Source organism: Myxocyprinus asiaticus, chromosome 44 (assembly GCF_019703515.2).
Source record: "Myxocyprinus asiaticus isolate MX2 ecotype Aquarium Trade chromosome 44, UBuf_Myxa_2, whole genome shotgun sequence".
NCBI lineage: Eukaryota > Metazoa > Chordata > Actinopteri > Cypriniformes > Catostomidae > Myxocyprinus > Myxocyprinus asiaticus.
In genome coordinates this window covers 13,837,119-13,850,757 of record NC_059387.1, presented here as the reverse complement: position 1 = coordinate 13,850,757, position 13,639 = coordinate 13,837,119, and the positions used below count along the sequence as shown (strand labels likewise).

Genomic DNA, 13,639 nt, shown 5'->3' with positions numbered 1-13,639 from the left:
GTTTCACAAGAGATCTCAGCAATGTCTCACTTGTGCTCAGATTTGCCAAAATACCAAAGTCTGCAATCAAAAGTCTGAGATCTTCTCTGAGCTATGCCATCCACATCCTAAGACATTTTAGAAGAAAGACAAAGTTGATAACATAACAGTTTCATAAAGTCTCCTGAGCTATGAATGAGTAATATTTTCCTCTGGGTGTAATCCTTAAAAAAGGCACAATGAAAGTGCCACATGATCTCTGACAGCTGATATAATCCTTCATATCTTGAATCTGCAAATTAGAAATGTTAAAACGCATTATGGATGAAAGATTTGTTATGCCTTACTATTTCATAAACAGTTTGCTTGGAATGTTAAACTTGAGTTCTGTGGCATGTTGAGGGTGATGGTTTTCATTTAGAAGTGAACCCCCGGGTTTCTCCCCTGAGTGTAGGACTGCAATCTTGGCCACATGATCGCTGCAGCAAACTTTCCAAGACAAACCTTATGTTGTTCAGAGGAGTAATTACCCTTGCATTACAGAGAAAAATCCACAATCAGCAAGCCAAATTACATCCATGCTTTTTCCTCAACAGTAAAAGCCCTATCCCCCATCTCTGCCCCCCAACCCCTCCCCAAACCCGTCCCCCCACCTCTAATTAATGAAAGAGAGCTGGCCATCTGGGAATGAATAACAGTGAAAGAGAGAACGAGAGAGAGCTCATAAGAGCAATTAACGATGCCCTCCTTCACAAAAAAAAGGAAATTCTTTTTCTGACTTCCTGCCATTTCACCAGAGGCTCTCATATGGAGTGGTACAAAACTCAAACCACTCATCAACCAAGACACACACTCAAAAACACACATGCATGCATACGCAAATACATTTGTGTGACTTTTTCATCACTTAAGATGGTGAGAAAGGAGAGCGATTGATACAACCCTGCTGAAAAATCAAGCTACAACCATTATATGCTGGTAGCTATTTTACATGGTTTTTAGCTGGACCAAATAGGCCTAGATGGTTGATCAGCTGTTTGATGGTTTAAAAACGAAAGAAAGAAAAGACGAAAGTTGAAGGGGTGAAGCTGTACCGTTGGAGGTAGTGCTGGAGGCCACGGCCTTCTCACTGATGTCTGTGCGGGAGGATGCGCTCTTGGTGGCTACGATGGTCTCCACTCTCTTCTTCTTCTCTGCTGCAGAACTGGTCTGGGACTGGGTTTCCATGACAACTGTGCATTCCTCAGTACCACATCAAGACAAAATACCTGCAGGTTCAAGGAAGAGGTCAAAAGTAAGAAGAATGCAGATGAGTCTGGGAAAGACCTTTATGTGTGACACTGACCTTCAATCTTCAAAACAGAAGCTGCCTAATTTTTTTTAATTACCCATTTAACAATTTACTAACAATTATGGATGTCCAAGAACAGATATTTAATCATTATTTGTAAAACCATGCACATGACTGCCTGTCTGAGATTTCTTTTGGGAATATCAGAGTGCTAAGAGGCCTTATCACCCCAATTCTACAACTCAGCAAAGATAGTGTTTTACTTAAAGGGATAGTTCACTCAAAAATGAAAATTCATTATTTACTTACCTTCATGCCATCCTCGATGTGACTGACTTTATGTCTTCTGCTGACCACAAACAAAGATTTTTAGAAGAATATGTCAGCTCTGTAGGTTCTCACAATGCAAGTGAATGGTGGACAAAACTTTAAAGCTCCAAAAAGCACATAAAGGCAGCATAAAGGTAATCCATAAGTCTCCCGTGGTTAAAGCTATATCTTCAGAAGCAATATGATAGGTGTGGGTGAAAAACAGATAAATTCCTTTTTTACTAAAAATCTACATTTTCACTTTCAGAATGTGAAAGTGAAGGTGAAAGTGTAGATGTATAGTAAAAAAAAAAATCTCATCACACCCATCATATTGCTTCTGAAGATATAGCTTTAACCACTGACGACATATGGATTACTTTTATGCTGCCTTTATGTGCTTTTTGGAGCTTTAAAATTTTGTCCACCATTCACTTGCATTGTGAGGACCTACAGAGCTGACATATTCTTCTAAAAATCTTCATTTGTTTTCTGCAGAAAAAAGAAAGTCATACACATCTGGGATGGCATGAGGGTGAGTAAATGATGAGAGAATTTTTCATTTTTGGGTGAACTATCCCTTTAAACCTAATTTGATGGTTTTGGGTTCATACTACATTAAAAGTTCTGGGCCCCCCCCATCAAGGCCTTGATACAGATTTACTAGTTAGTCAAATTTTATTCTTAAATCCATTTCACACTGGAATATGAGATGACAAGTTAAAAATACACACATTTGAAATATGCGTATTTCCATTAAGCAAATTCCACCTTTGTGAATCTACAAATCAGCTATAATTGATGTAAATGTTCAGTCTTTCTGTCTGTTGTAATAGAATCATTGAAATGGTCTAACAACATTTCTAATCGTTCTCTAAGTCTCTGACAGGAGTAGGTTACAAGGGGAATATAGAGGCAGCTGTCTGGGATTTACAACACAGCTATTCAACTTCAGAGTGCTTGAATCTGGTGGGGGGGTGACAAACACAGTTAGCTTTGTTTGTTTAGGGACTTTTTTTCTCAACCGCTCGAGTGTGTGTGTTCACTTTCAGCTCGATACAACATCTGCTAACAATCCTGGTTTACAAAACAGAAAAAAATGGAACAACCATGCAATTATCAAGACTTATGATTTTCATTTTTCCTTTTGGTTGTTTGTTTTGCATGCAAGGAAATTTTTTAGCCTTTTGATTTGTTAATGGAGATGAATAAATGTTGACATAAATTCTTGTGAGGATGGTCAGGCAAATCTGTTTGGTTATCTGTTTGGTTAGTAACTGTGGTACTGTTGAAACATAGCAATGTGTGTCAAAAAGGGTAAAAATTTCCCAAAAGTCGGTCTACACAGCCTGATAGTGGAGCAAAGGTAAAGAGGAAAAAAGTGTGGAGAGACGAGAAAAGAGATCGAGAGTCGGGACATACACATTCCTGTGGACAAGCAAAAACGGTGAAATTGTGTCCACTCAAGCATAGCTGACATGTCTTTTGTGTGCTCCATGGGGCGGCCGGCTGTACAACTGCAGCAATTAATACCGGGACCTTTTCACCCATAATCCCACTGACCTGGCCTGTGCCACCTACTCCCACAGGTGTTCAGAAATCCTGATTCTCCACGCTTCTCCACCCAACTTCACCCCTCAGCAACACTCTTTCTTTCTCTATTATTTTATACTTTTATCTTGTATCTTTTTATCTCTTCCGCATATCCCACATAAATTGTATGTGCAAAATGTAAAATTGTAAAAGCAGAACCACGATACTATTGGTATTGGTAGATGATGATCTAAATAATCGCATATTGGTATCAGCACACAAATATTTTAACAGTGCATCCCAACTCTCCATTTAATCTCTTTTTTTGTCTAGAAGAGAAAAAAATTAGATCAAATTTGTGATTTTTCTTTCCCATCGGATTACACAGTTGATTATTTGCTCATTAGATGAGATTATTTAGTCATTTTCTTTTGCCCAATGAGTCTGTGAAATTCAATACTGTAGTTTTATTACATACAGGTGTACTGTATAGCGTGTAGGTCAATAACACAGTGTTAAGTAGTGCTGGCATGAAATGAACAGATGATAAGTTTATGGCCTTAATGTAAGTGCCAGTATGTTAAATCCTGGTATCTAAAAGCCCTGAATCGAAGAACCACACAATAGAATGACATAAAACCACTGTTTGGTGACAGCTGTTTCCCAAAATAAATGTAAATTATCATATTAATGCTTATTCCTTGCACTAACAGTGTTCCACAGCCAATTAGCTTTTTTTTTTTTTTTTTTTTTTTTTTGTGTTCTGGTCCATAATCCTTTCTCACAAAAAGAGAAGTGATTAACCAGGTTTAAAATACCGTAATTCAGCCTTCAAAAAAAAAAAAAAAAAAAATTCTTATTTTAAGCACATTAAGCAAATCAATTTAACATAAATTATACACTCTGCTGACAAAAGCTAGGAGTTGAAAGTCAGCTGTGAATGGTACATCAAAGTCACAACTGAAATACTGTTTTGACTCAGCTTGATAAAATTCAAACTTCAAGGTGTTCGTCTTCACCTTGTCATCATGTAAACATCATTTCCTTTCAGAGTTTTTACATGCTCCTCACTAGCATACTTCTTATAAACCAAAGACGGTTTCTATACGGTGGAATTTGTGATTGGATTTATGGTCTCTGGTGTGCAGGTGAGCGGATTAGAGTTTTAATTTAAAGGTCAAGAGCAGGGGTGCCTGCAGGATTTAATCTGAGGGTACACACAGAAATCTGCCTAATAAACCTTATATCTAGGGGGGTCCAGGGGCATGCTCCCCCCGTGAGATTTTTTTGTGTGCAAAAAACAACACCAAAGCATTCAATTCTGGTGACTTTAAGATAAGCATTTGTTTTATTTTCTTGAGGATGAGTAGCATTCATGTAACTATTGGCTAAAGCATTTCTTCCAGTAACCATTCAGACAGATGCATTTTCACGCTTAAAAAGCAAAATGGATCACAATGAATAGAGCAGAACGCAGGTGTCTCGAGGTATGTTTTTATCAGTTGAAGTTCTTTTTAACTTGACACAGCTTCTAAAAATGCAGCGCTCCTGTGAGAGATGCTAAAAACACAGTGAAACGTGACACAGTTGTCAAAAAACATCCAACTAGCAACTGTTTACATGGAAAACTATTGAAAAACAGCGCAAGCGGATGCTAAAACACATTCAGTTTGAACAGCCTCTTGTTCACATGACACAGCACTAGCTGAAGTTTCTCAAAGTTGCCTCTCAAAAAGACAGCCTTTCGTTTCAGTTGACTGTAGGTACATTTCCAATGTATCCAGCGCTGTATTCGTAAATATCCCAATACTGTTTTACTGTCTGAGAAACCGCTCCAAATGATTCCAGCGAGCGGACCGAACGAATTGCACTGAATCACGAATAGATTCAGACCGTTTTGAAAGCCTGTTTGACCAATTCACAGAAAAGAACCAACCCAAAAGAATTATTCATTCTCAGATTGGGCATTGCTCTTTTAAACGGCCAACAGAAATACGGGACACATTTCATGATTGATGAAATATTCAGAGAGCAAATGTTTCTCAGGTCAATCGGAGCGCTCATGGTACGCACAGTGCGTACAGCCCGTACAGCTGCAGGCGCCACTGGTCAAGAGAACAGATTTTGGGTTTAGTGGGTATGTGATACTGGGTTAGTTTAAAACAGGGTACTGAGTGTTTTGTTTGAAATGTTTCCAGGGCAAATATTAGCTCATAGTCAAAAGTTAAAAGAAAGTTTTTGAGTATAAACTAATGATAGGGTTCAGACTGTGGTTAAAGTTCAAGGCTGAAATTTCTGTATAGAGGAATTGGGGTTTTGGTTTTTGAAATGATGGGTTTGGGGTGTAAAACTTTGGGTTTGAGGGATAAGTGTCACTACAGAGCTGTCCCTCAGAAGACATTCCACTTAAAGCAGTGCATACTCCATAGAGCAGGGGAAAATATGTGAGGAACATATGAAGTTTAAAATAAAAAGAGTAGAGGATGAATGGAGGAAGGAGTATAAAGTTTTTAAGATATATCCTAGTAGAGCACCCTATAAGGCTTATAAGGAAGGTAAAATTTATTTGAAAGCCATTTTCAGACAAAATGATCACACAGGCAGTCAGCATGTTGTTTCTGGGAATTCCAGTATCTTCGGATCGGACACATTATGCCAACTCAATGACAAGCGGCATTTTCCATCATACATTTTCGCATTGACTCAAGTCTGTTACCTTTCCTTATGGCGTGACCAGAATTATGTTGCGTCAGCAGCGTGGGAGACCCAGATTCGGATCTCGGTTGAAACCAGGAAATAATTGCATTTGTATAATCAGTGACAAGCGTGATGTGGAGGTTGCATTTTTCCCTCTAACATTACATTTTTACTCTACTGATGATTAGGTTTAGGATTGGGGTTTGGTTTGGGGGGTACAGTTTGTAAAAATACGCATTCCTCCTCACTGTATTACAGCCTGAAAACAACGCGCTTCAAAACTCTCTTCTAGCGCCCCTCCGTGGACATTTCACCCGGAATATGAGCTCACGCGTGCCCAATCCCTAGCACAGTTAGCTCCATGCAAAATTAGCTTGATGAAGTTGATGCAAACATCAACTTCTTAAAGACTTCTAAAAAACTAAACACTTATTATTTTTATATACCTGTGATATGTTAATCTGTAATTAAGTGATAAATACTGAAAGTACTTTTTTTTTGTTTTTAATGTTTAATGTTTTTAATGTTTTTTTTTTTCCCCAACTGATACTGATCCCAACAGAATATGCCTCAACCTCAACACAACTTTAGTTCATGAGAATCTATTTGGAAAGAGGCAAAATACACACTTTATTTGTAACCTTTATTAATAGTTTGAAAATGCTGTTGAAATGTTCCTCTCATTTAAGACCTTTTGTTTTGACTTCCTTTGGGGGGACAAAAATGTGTGTAGAAAGCAGAACTTAACTTAAAGTGCACAGTAACAGACAATCCAACAAAGTAAAAGTCTAAATTATTTTCTGTTGTTATCAACTGATTGCCACAGATGCTGTCAATAGAGTTTAACTTGTATTTAACCAGGGATATTCCTCCAGCTCATTTACAAAGCTATCAACAGGCCAGAATGTTTGACATTTTTAAACAGTTTCTATTAACTCTCTCCAAAGCCATCCTTGCGATCCACTGCCCTGTAACTAGCTACAAACAAGCTTTCCTCTTGGTGAACAATATCTGTTGAAAGTGAGGCACAAAAGTAGGAAGGTTTCGAAGCAAAAAAGGGCTGTTTAAAGGATAAGTGAGCCAAGCTCCCTTGTCCCAGCCGTGCAGTCCACCGGTGAGCGTTGAGCACATTGCGCTAATAAGATTAGCTTTCCTCTCTCTCTTTACGCATAGTGTCGTACAACCTTTTCCACTTAAAATGCTTTAGAGGAGCCGGAGAGGGATCACGAATGACATTCACCGGCAATTGAGCCCGCCGCGTCTTACATTCCTGGGTAACAAACACGCAACGATGTAATCTTAATGCTTACACGGTCCCTCTTTTGCACTTGCTGCTCAGTAGATAAGAGCAGAAGAAAGAACGCATGACAATAGCAAACCTCTAGTGAGCACCGGCTACTTGGCTTATTAGCTGCCTTGTTTGTTTGTTTGTTTGTTTATTCTGCCCCACATTGGTTTGAAAGCTGAGAGAAGGGGGAAAGCGGAGACACAGAGAACAAGAGACCCAAAAGACGTGGCGAAATGAAGGAGCAGCTTTTTTCTTCTTCGTTTCTTCCCCCCAGAGCCGAGAAGTTTCTGTTGTGTAGCCATCTCACAAATGCTCCTGACAAGACTCATTTCCACGCTGTGCCACAGAGCTCATGTTGGATGGTTTGCATGCTTTATTCTCTCAGACAAATGAAAAGGGGGAAATGCAAGTTCAGCGGTTTGTTTGAAAGCCGCCAAACTATCTAAATCAAGGCCTAATGTGAATGGACAAACAGAAAGTGTAAGTTAAAAGCCTGAAAGCACAGTAGCGGTACCATATATCAGATGGTAATACTATTGTACTTTGATATATACAACTTTATGGTACAGATAAAATCAAATATGATAAAAATGATTCCTTACCCAGCTCAAATACTCGATTCTGATTGGTCAACTGTGACATTCAGCAGTCAATTTTTTTTTTTTATGTTCACACAAACCAAGAATGTCTTTTAGCACCCCTAGCGCTATTAGTCAAACAAAAACTTAATTAAGACTAAGAAGGTTTTTTATATACTTATGCAAATCTGCATGAAGTGATAAATAATCAAAGTACTGTACTTATGTTTTATATACTCACTGGTAACGAAACGAAAAATAGTTTTTTATGCAATGCAGTTTAAAGTTCCTTTCGTAATATGTACAATCAACACTGTTTAGTAGCCTATATGTTTAGTATGATACTAATAATTTATTAAACAGCTCAAATACTTGATTCTGATTGGCAAATCGAGACATTCTGTGGTCAAATATATTTATATTAAAAAAAAATATTTAGCAAACACAAACTTTTTATGTATATTTGGTTGTTGTTTCAGGCAACCAATTTGATAACTGTGGAAAAAATAATAATAATAATAATAATAATATATACACCGATCAGCCTCAACATTAAAACCACCTGCCTAATATTGTGTAGGTCCCCCTTGTGCCACCAAAACAGCACCTACCCACATCTCAGAATAGCATTCTGAGATGCTATTCTTCTCACCAAAATTGTACAGAGCGGTTATCAGAGTTACCATAGACTTTGTGGTTTGAACCAGTCTGGCCATTCTCTGTAGACCTCTCTCATCAACAAGGTATTTCCATCCACAGAACTGCCGCTTACTGGATGTTTTTTGTTTTTGGCACCATTCTGAGTTAATTCTACAGACTGTTCTGCGTGAAAATCCCACGAGATCAGCAGTTACAGAAATACTCAAACCAGCCCGTCTGGCACCAACAAACTTCCATGCGATTATCTAATCAGCCAATCATGTGGCAGCAGTGCAGTGCATAAAATCATGCATATACGGGTCAGGAGCTTCAGTTAATGTTCACATCAACCATCAGAATGGTGAAAAAATGTGATCACAGTGATTTGGAGCATGGTATGATTGTTGGTGCCAGAAACACTTTGTTGATGAGAGAGGTCAACAGAGAATGGCCAGATTGGTTCGAACTAACAAAGTCTACGGTAACTCAGATAACCGCTCTGTACAACTGTGGTAAGAAGAAGAATACCTCCGAAATTCTGAGATGCGGGTTGGCACTGTTTTGGCGGCATGAGGGGGAGCTACACAATATTAGGCAGGTGATTTTAATGTTGTGTGTATATATACACTGGCGGCCAAAACTTTGGAATAATGTACAGATTTTGCTCTTATGGAAAGAAATTGGTACTTTTATTCACCAAAGTGGCATTCAACTGATCACAATGTATAGTCAGGACATTAATAACATGAAAAATTACTATTACAATTAGACAAAAATGTTCAGAACTTCTTAAACTACTTCAAAGAGTTCTCATCAAAAAATCCTCCACATGGAGCAATTACAGCTTTGCAGATCCTTGGCATTCTAGCTGTCAGTTTGTCCAGATACTCAGGTGACATTTCACCCCACACTTCCTGTAGCACTTGCCATAGATGTGGCTGTATTGTCGGGCACTTCTCACGCACCTTACAGTCTAACTGATCCCACAAAAGCTCAATGGGGTTAAGATCCATAACACTCTTTTCCAATTATCTGTTGTCCAATGTCTGTGTTTCTTTGCCCACTCTAACCTTTTCTTTTTGTTTTTCTGTTTCAAAAGTGGCTTTTTCTTTGCAATTCTTCCCATAAGGGCTGCACCCCTGAGTCTTCTCTTTACTATTGTACATGAAACTGGTGAAATTGAGTGCGTAGAATTCAATGAAGCTGTCAGCTGAGGACATGTGAGGCGTCTATTTCTCAAACTAGAGACTATGATGTACTTATCCTCTTGTTTAGTTGTACATCTGGCCTTCCACATCTCTTTCTGTCCTTGTAGGAGCCAGATGTCCTTTGTCTTTTAAGACTGTAGTGTACACCTTTGTATGAAATCTTCAGTTTTGTGGCAATTTCAAACATTGTATAGCCTTCATTCCTCAAAACAATGATTGACTGATGAGTTTCTAAAGAACACTGTTTCTTCTTTGCCATTTTTGCCTGGAAATGGGGTCTAGATTTGATCAAAAAGGACTTTTTTCAAATAGTGATGGGTGTATTAAAGCACCAATTTCTTTGGTGTATTAAAGTACCAATTTCCTTCCGCAACAGCAAAATCTGTACATTATTCCAAACTTTTGGCCACCAGTGCATATATATATACATATATCCAGTACGTATATACGATAACCCCATTGTACTTTTTTCCGTGGGGTTTGAAATAAAAATGGCAAAGTAGCATGGCCAGTTTCAAAGTTGAGGTTCCTAACTATGAAGTAGTCAATATCTAGAATCTAGATGTCTGAGTGTGTGTATGTGTATAAGTGTCATAAACAACACTCAAGTTTGATGTCACATTGATAATCTAGATGTGTGGGGGAAGAGAGATCCATCTCATTCTGCATCTAGTGTTTGTGCGCACACATTCAGTATTTGCGTTTTGTGGTATGTGAATCTGAAGTTCAGGTAGCTGAAGATAAAGAAATAGGGTTTCCTTTGCTGATGCAAATCACCCAGTCTGCCCATTTTCTCTTTTTTCTCCATCTCATACACACACACATTGCTTGCATTGACTGAGATCAAACATAGCTGTAGTGAGGCTGCTAAGGCTTTTAGGGGGGTCTCACGCTCATCTCCCCAGGGGCTCGGATCACACCTCAATACCTGTCTCATCTCAGTTCCTTACAAACTCACAACAGGTGCAGAGCCCCACATACATCTAACTGCCTTACTCTGGCTTTATATCAACAGATGATCTTACACAGAATCACATTTTATTGCTCAAAGGTCGCTCTTTCATAACTCAGGAGACTTAATGGGGCTTCATTAAAGTATCAGTTTTGTTTCAGATGTTTCCCCCTAAAATTCCTTTAGAGAAGTTCAAATTAAAGTAAAGTCCAACTTCAGATACACACCATTTTCAGATACCAACCAAATTTCAGATACACACAATTCATACACTTATACACGCACACACAGACACTTCCTTGCCTTTCCAGTCAGACAGCCAAAGAAGATAGGCCTTATTAGCCCCATTGGTGTAGAATCAAGGAGCAAATTATCTATCCCATGGCTTCACGATTCATCAAGCTACAGCCCAGTCCCACAGTCGCCCCCCCCCCCCCCCCCAACAGCCCCCTGGAGAAGTCATAATGTTTACTTAAAGACAGGCTGCTGCCCCACAGGCATGCTCTATTAGTTCTTATTAATTCCTATACAGATCCTGGCAGCCTCGCCATTTACAGTTTATTACAACCCAGAAATTAGACTAGATGAAGTCATCCTGCAGTATAGGGCTCTGCCGTTGAAAGAAAAGGAGGGAGGGGACTTCCATTGAGGGCTGAATGTAAAATGAAGAAAATGAAAGTGAGATGGAGGGAGGAAAAGATGGATGGAGGAGAGCAGAGGGGAGAGAGGAAAGGTCAAGCGAAGTGAGCACATTAGTTTTAACATAAACAAAGATAAATATGGAGCAGAAGAAAAGCGAAAGAAGGACGACAAACCAGGCCAGATAATGTTATCGAAATTTTGAAAGTGAGGGATGGCAAGAGGCTAGTAAGAGAGAGCGAGATGGAGAGTGTGAAGAAAAGGGGGCGAGTTTTAGGGCTGATATTCTGTCTAGAATGGTTGCTCTTCCAAAAGATGTTGAATCATATATACTGGACATCTTCTAATAGACAGTACTTATACATCTGCTCAGACATATGTACAGTATAGTGCACAAACCAATTAAATTACTGAAAAAAGAGAGGACCGCATAATGAGCCCACGGTGTCCCATAACCGATATAATGCCGAAATACAATTATATGCAATTAACTGATATACAAACTAAATTGCTGAAATTAAATGAAGTTATTTTGCACAATATTTACTTTTATAAAAATTTGGAAATATAAATAGTTTATTATCCATTGGCAAGGCTGTTGGCTGATTTTAAAACTTGGAATATCAGTGGTAACTACCCTTCTGTAATCAGCCAAGATGACATGGTTGTAATCTAAATGTAGCCAAGTGGAGAAATTTCATGAAAGTTATCTCTTATCATAAATTGGACATGGCCCTTTTAAGAACCAGAGTTTTGCGACACCTGCTTTCCGGAACTCTCTCGTGTTGCGCACGTGTTGGTTAGAAACATGAGAATATGTATTGTGCAAGAGAGCTCCCAGTTTTGTTCATCGGTTGAGAATTCTTGGGTAAATATCAAATTTTACCCAAAATGTTTATAAATTGCATTAAATATCTGTTCAGAAGAGTCGTATGTTAAAATTCAGTGTTTGTTATGGGTTATTTTTGAAGGATGCATGTGGATTGCATATGTGGAGTTTGACCACGTTTTGCACACATGCGAGTACTGGGTAGGTAAATTTAGCATTAATCATATCTCACTTAAATGATTTATAGCCCAGAGTGTTTTCCAATAAAGTGAACATGTGTAATGAGAATTGTATTGTTTTAAACTGTTATATATGACCTTAAATCCTGCTTTAAAAATAAGCTAAATACTTTGAGTGATTTAAGCATGTGTTAAATGCATAAAATGCTTTGAGTGATTTTAGCAGGTACTTAAATGCATAAAATGCTGTGAATGATACAAGCATGTATTAAGCATGAGTTGAAGTATATGGGTAAGCTAATGCCCTGTTTTTCTTTTCATTTGGGTAGCAGCCTCTACCGTAGTTCATTTCCGTATTTCATTTTTGTATTTCGTTACCGTATTTCATTTCCGTTTTTCATTTTACTGTTTTTCATTCTTCTGTGTTTCATTGTGCTGAAATGTATCAGCATTCTTTTATATATATATATATATATATGGCCCAATTGACGTATTTGTTCTGTTTTTTTGTTTCGTTTTTTAACGGCCGTCAGATAAAACCCCCCAAAAATAATTTTGTATCCTGTGTGATTATTTACACCCCAATGGCTACACAAATATTGATAACATAGAAATGACAAATATCTGATATTATTTATTTATTTATTTTTATTCTGCCTTGCTGATATATACAGTATGTCTAATCACTCATAAGAATATTAAAAGGAGCAGTCAGACACATAAATGTGTAGTAAAACGTGAAGCTGTACATTTTTAAACATTGTAAAGGTCTTTATCTTTTGACCAATAATATTAAGTGTCAGAGAACTTTCCTGATACAGTGAAGTTTGTTTTATTAAGTAATCTCATCTGAAAGTGACTTGTGTAATGATAAACAGCTATACAGGTTTATGTGTGCGTGTGTGTGTCTAAAGTTTATTTACTTTCACTAACTGCAAGAGGAAAACATTGAGTGAGTTTCTATATTCCTCTGTAAATCAGAGGCAAATAAAGTTGGAGAATCCAACAGAAGGGAGGCAAACTAAGATGTGGGACAAAGGCACCAGGGAGGCAGGCACAGGGGGAGTTCTGGAAACTTCTAACAACTCTGTGACTCCCCACACACGCTCGGAAACATTTCCCACCTGCAAGTACACCGAGAGACACAAGCAGAAGCACAGAGGCAAGAACTGCTTCTCACTTCATCTGTCTTCTCCCGCAGCCTTCTCTCCATATTTTTCATCATCCTCCAACCCACCATATTACCTCAGATTTAATCTCACACACAATCTCAAACTCTAATGAAATTGAAAGAGAAGTTCTTCTTCGTTCTTCGCTCAGAGCCAAAAAGAAGTTTGAAACAGCTGAGCAACGACATGCTGTTTGCAAACATCCAGACACCAGCCACTTAGAGGAGCATTTAAATATGAGGATGCACAACACTACATGTAAAACATCAACTAATATGACATTAATATGTGTTATCAATGACTTCATGCCTCATTCTATGAGTAGAATTCACATGAGATCAGTAAAAGA

At 38.3% G+C, this 13,639-nt stretch overlaps 1 protein-coding gene across 1 annotated transcript in view; it reads right to left on the bottom strand.

Moving 5' to 3' along the window:
* The window catches only part of LOC127434715 (transcriptional activator GLI3-like), a 158,744-nt gene that overhangs the window by 129,975 nt on the left and 15,130 nt on the right, over window positions 1–13,639 (bottom strand). Inside the window, exon 2 of the mRNA XM_051687628.1 lies at window positions 1,074–1,247. Coding sequence (XP_051543588.1) covers window positions 1,074–1,206 — 133 coding nt within the window. The 5' untranslated portion in view covers window positions 1,207–1,247. The remainder of the gene's footprint in view (window positions 1–1,073; window positions 1,248–13,639) is intronic.